Source organism: Austrofundulus limnaeus, unplaced genomic scaffold, assembly GCF_001266775.1.
Source record: "Austrofundulus limnaeus strain Quisiro unplaced genomic scaffold, Austrofundulus_limnaeus-1.0 Scaffold16, whole genome shotgun sequence".
In the NCBI taxonomy this organism is placed as follows: Eukaryota; Metazoa; Chordata; class Actinopteri; order Cyprinodontiformes; family Rivulidae; genus Austrofundulus; species Austrofundulus limnaeus.
In genome coordinates this window covers 2,553,562-2,556,466 of record NW_013952418.1, presented here as the reverse complement: position 1 = coordinate 2,556,466, position 2,905 = coordinate 2,553,562, and the positions used below count along the sequence as shown (strand labels likewise).

General features: G+C 39.1%; 2 protein-coding genes across 2 annotated transcripts in view; one reads left to right on the top strand and one right to left on the bottom strand.

The window, feature by feature from the left end:
• Positions 1-691, bottom strand: part of cul4a (cullin 4A) — a gene marked incomplete at its 5' end in the record, with an annotated part of 19,189 nt that extends 18,498 nt beyond the window's left edge. Inside the window, 1 exon segment of the mRNA XM_014003035.1 lies at positions 521-691. Within this exon segment, the coding sequence (XP_013858489.1) occupies positions 521-691 (171 nt within the window).
• Positions 692-1,538: 847 nt separating this feature from the next.
• The window catches only part of tgfbrap1 (transforming growth factor, beta receptor associated protein 1), a 20,793-nt gene continuing 19,426 nt past the window's right edge, over positions 1,539-2,905 (top strand). The window contains exon 1 of the mRNA XM_014003034.1: positions 1,539-1,770. The gene's annotated coding sequence lies outside the window, so the exon portion shown is untranslated. The remainder of the gene's footprint in view (positions 1,771-2,905) is intronic.

Here is a 2,905-nt window from a genome sequence, read left to right as displayed (position 1 = left end):
CTTGAGGCGCCGCAGAACTTCCCGACGTTGCTTGAAGCGCGTCCACCATAGACTTTGTATGTAAACCTGCTGCCTCTGACGCTGAAATCGCGTTCGGTGTGAACGCACCATTAGAGTTTGTCCAGTGTCCTGAGATGACCTTTGTTGTTTCCGCCTCCACCATTTGCAGACATCATCTGCCAGGCCGGACCTTGAATGGGCCAGTCAGGTACTAAATTCCCGGGCCACTTTTTTTGCCCCAGTCCACCCCTGCTTGATGCCCACATCCTGGTTTAGATAATTATGATTAGCAGATAAAGTGAAGAGGAAATGTATCAAGTTCACAACTGATAAGATTATCGCGATTTTAAATATTATTATGCATCGTGAATTTTTCTTATATCGTGCAGCCCTACTAAAAATAACTTTCTTTAACATGCATCATGTCTTAATTGTAACTTTGTTTATTAAATTATCAAAACTACTTCTCTAAGGTTGATACAGCCGTAAAGAAGAGGAAAAGACTTTGTTACAACAATACCTTTGAAATTTTTGATCACTATTTTCTTCGAGGCGCCACTTTTGCTGGACGTCCTGGCCATCCCGTTGGTTCCATGTCCCGCAAGAGCCGAGAAGCTGGACCGCTTCTGTCGAGTGTCCTCTGCCATCATCAGATTAGGCTTAACGCTGAATATGGTTCRAGTGTTGTTGTTGTTTTTAAGTTTACTGTGTTTGTTCTGTCGCCCCGTGTGTTCGCTCTGCCTCTTCCGCCGAATCAAAATGTCTTTGGTTCAAAGAAACTCGCCGTCTATTTAAAACTCAAACACTGGCAAAGAAAAGTAACACTTAACGGTAGTTAATTAGGAAAAACTATTAACTACCGACGGCTAAGTAAACACAGCTTTGCTAACAGTGTGTTATCTAAAACTGCAACACACTTCGGCGACCCGTTTTAGTCTCATTTAGCAACAGTTTAGCTAATCCATGTCAGCGAAGACTACTTACAGGACTTAACCCGCTTAATTACTGATTTATACGAAAGTGAACAAACATATAAAAGCGACATGGCTATCGCTGATATTCCAGACTCGTGTTTCTGGTGTCTGTCTTTACCATTTAGCTGGCTAGCATAACAAAATGGCTTTTCGGCTTGGACAGGTGCATCTTGGGTGAAAAGCGGCGACGGTGCGTTCATGAACAATTAGTATTTTTACGTTCGTTTACCTTGCAACTATTTTTTTCAAATGCCGGAAAAGGTTAAATTTGCTTTAAGTGTTGTTGGTTAATACTAACAATWATACAAACAATAGCTATCAAATAATTRCWAAAAGGCTGCTCGAGAACCGAAATRTRCATAATAATRTGTTGTTAAAATAGTAAGATGTTACCTGTTGGTAGCTTTAGCAAAGTTTTAAAAACTTGTTGTAGTCAGTAATATTGTGGATATTAGTAATTTAGATAATTTTAATATTTGATTTTAAAAGAGCTCATGTTGTTAAAAAGTTGTTGTAGATTTTCCGATAGTTCTGGGTGACATTGAACGCATCTCGGGATCACCTGCAGGCAGTCATGCAGGGTTCAGTTTAGCCAGCGCAAATGGGCGGTGTTTGTGTCCTGGAGAAGACTTGACCCACTAAAGTGTGTGTGTGTGTGCCCACCTGAGCACTATCATGGCTRCACTGGCGTTTAATTGTAAAATCATTCCGTGACGGCTGTTTTCGGAGCACTACGGGTCGCCTGTTGGTGGTGATCCGACCCCGGCCTGCCTTAGCTGTTTGTCCGTTTTCAGCGGTAGGTACGCTGGCTGCTAACCCTCGAAAACACCGCTGCAAACTCGGGCAGGGGTAGCTAGAACATCATCTAGAAATGACGATTATTTGYAACTGCAGTAACAAAACAACATGGCTAGATCGTAAACACACAAAGAACAGCTTTATAGACTGATAGTAAATGTTGCTCAGCTAACAGTTAGCGATAGCGTTACCTTTGCTTTTTAATATGTTAGCTAATATCGATAGCTTCACTGGTTAGCCAAGAAGGCACTCACTAAACATGTAAAGTAAAGACAATTATTAATTGTCATTTTATTAAAAACACAACAAGCACTATAGCTACGATTTTCTCCTATGGGTGCGACCAAACATCTCACATTAATGTTTTCAAGATAACTTTTTTTTGCTTCTGTCTTTAGTCGCTTGATTTTTAAGGATGCTAGCTGATGCTAATGTTAGCTGCTTGAGCTAAATGGAGATAAATCGTACGTAAACGCATAAAACTGTAAGCTACAATTGAAAACATTTAAATATACATGTACTGAAATCTGCAATCCTGTTGTGATTCATTGTGAGTTAAATGGCTGTGTGACAGTTTCAGGAAGTGTTTGTTTGAAAGATAGGAAAATGCAGTTTAGCTCAATCTCATAGCATGACCTATGTTCTTAGAATCAGCCCATGCTACATGTGTAAATAATACTGTATTTATCATTGGTTTGTTGGAATGTTTTATTGTTTTTTTTTGATGAGACTGACAACTGAGATAACCTTCCGAGTTAACATCTTAAATAAGAGTCTGAAACAAAACTCTTTAGCTGCCTAAAATCACCAAAGCATGTTTAATATCTCCAGTATCTTCTGTGATACTTGGAAAGATGCATCATCACAGGCAAAATGCTCAGCAGTGTACTCTAAATGTTTTATTTTTGGTTCTGTGTGTGTTGTTTTGTCAGTGTTGTGTAAAGTTCCACAAAGTGATACTTGAGTAAAAGTACAAGTATCTTATCATAAAATTACTTTGCTAAAAGTTAAAGTTTCCTCTAAGAGCAGTGGTTCCCAAACTTTTTATTTTCTGACCCACAAAATATTCATGGCAAAAACTTGTGACCCCAAATATTACTGGTCTGAGTACACGAACTTCGTTAATAACTCTA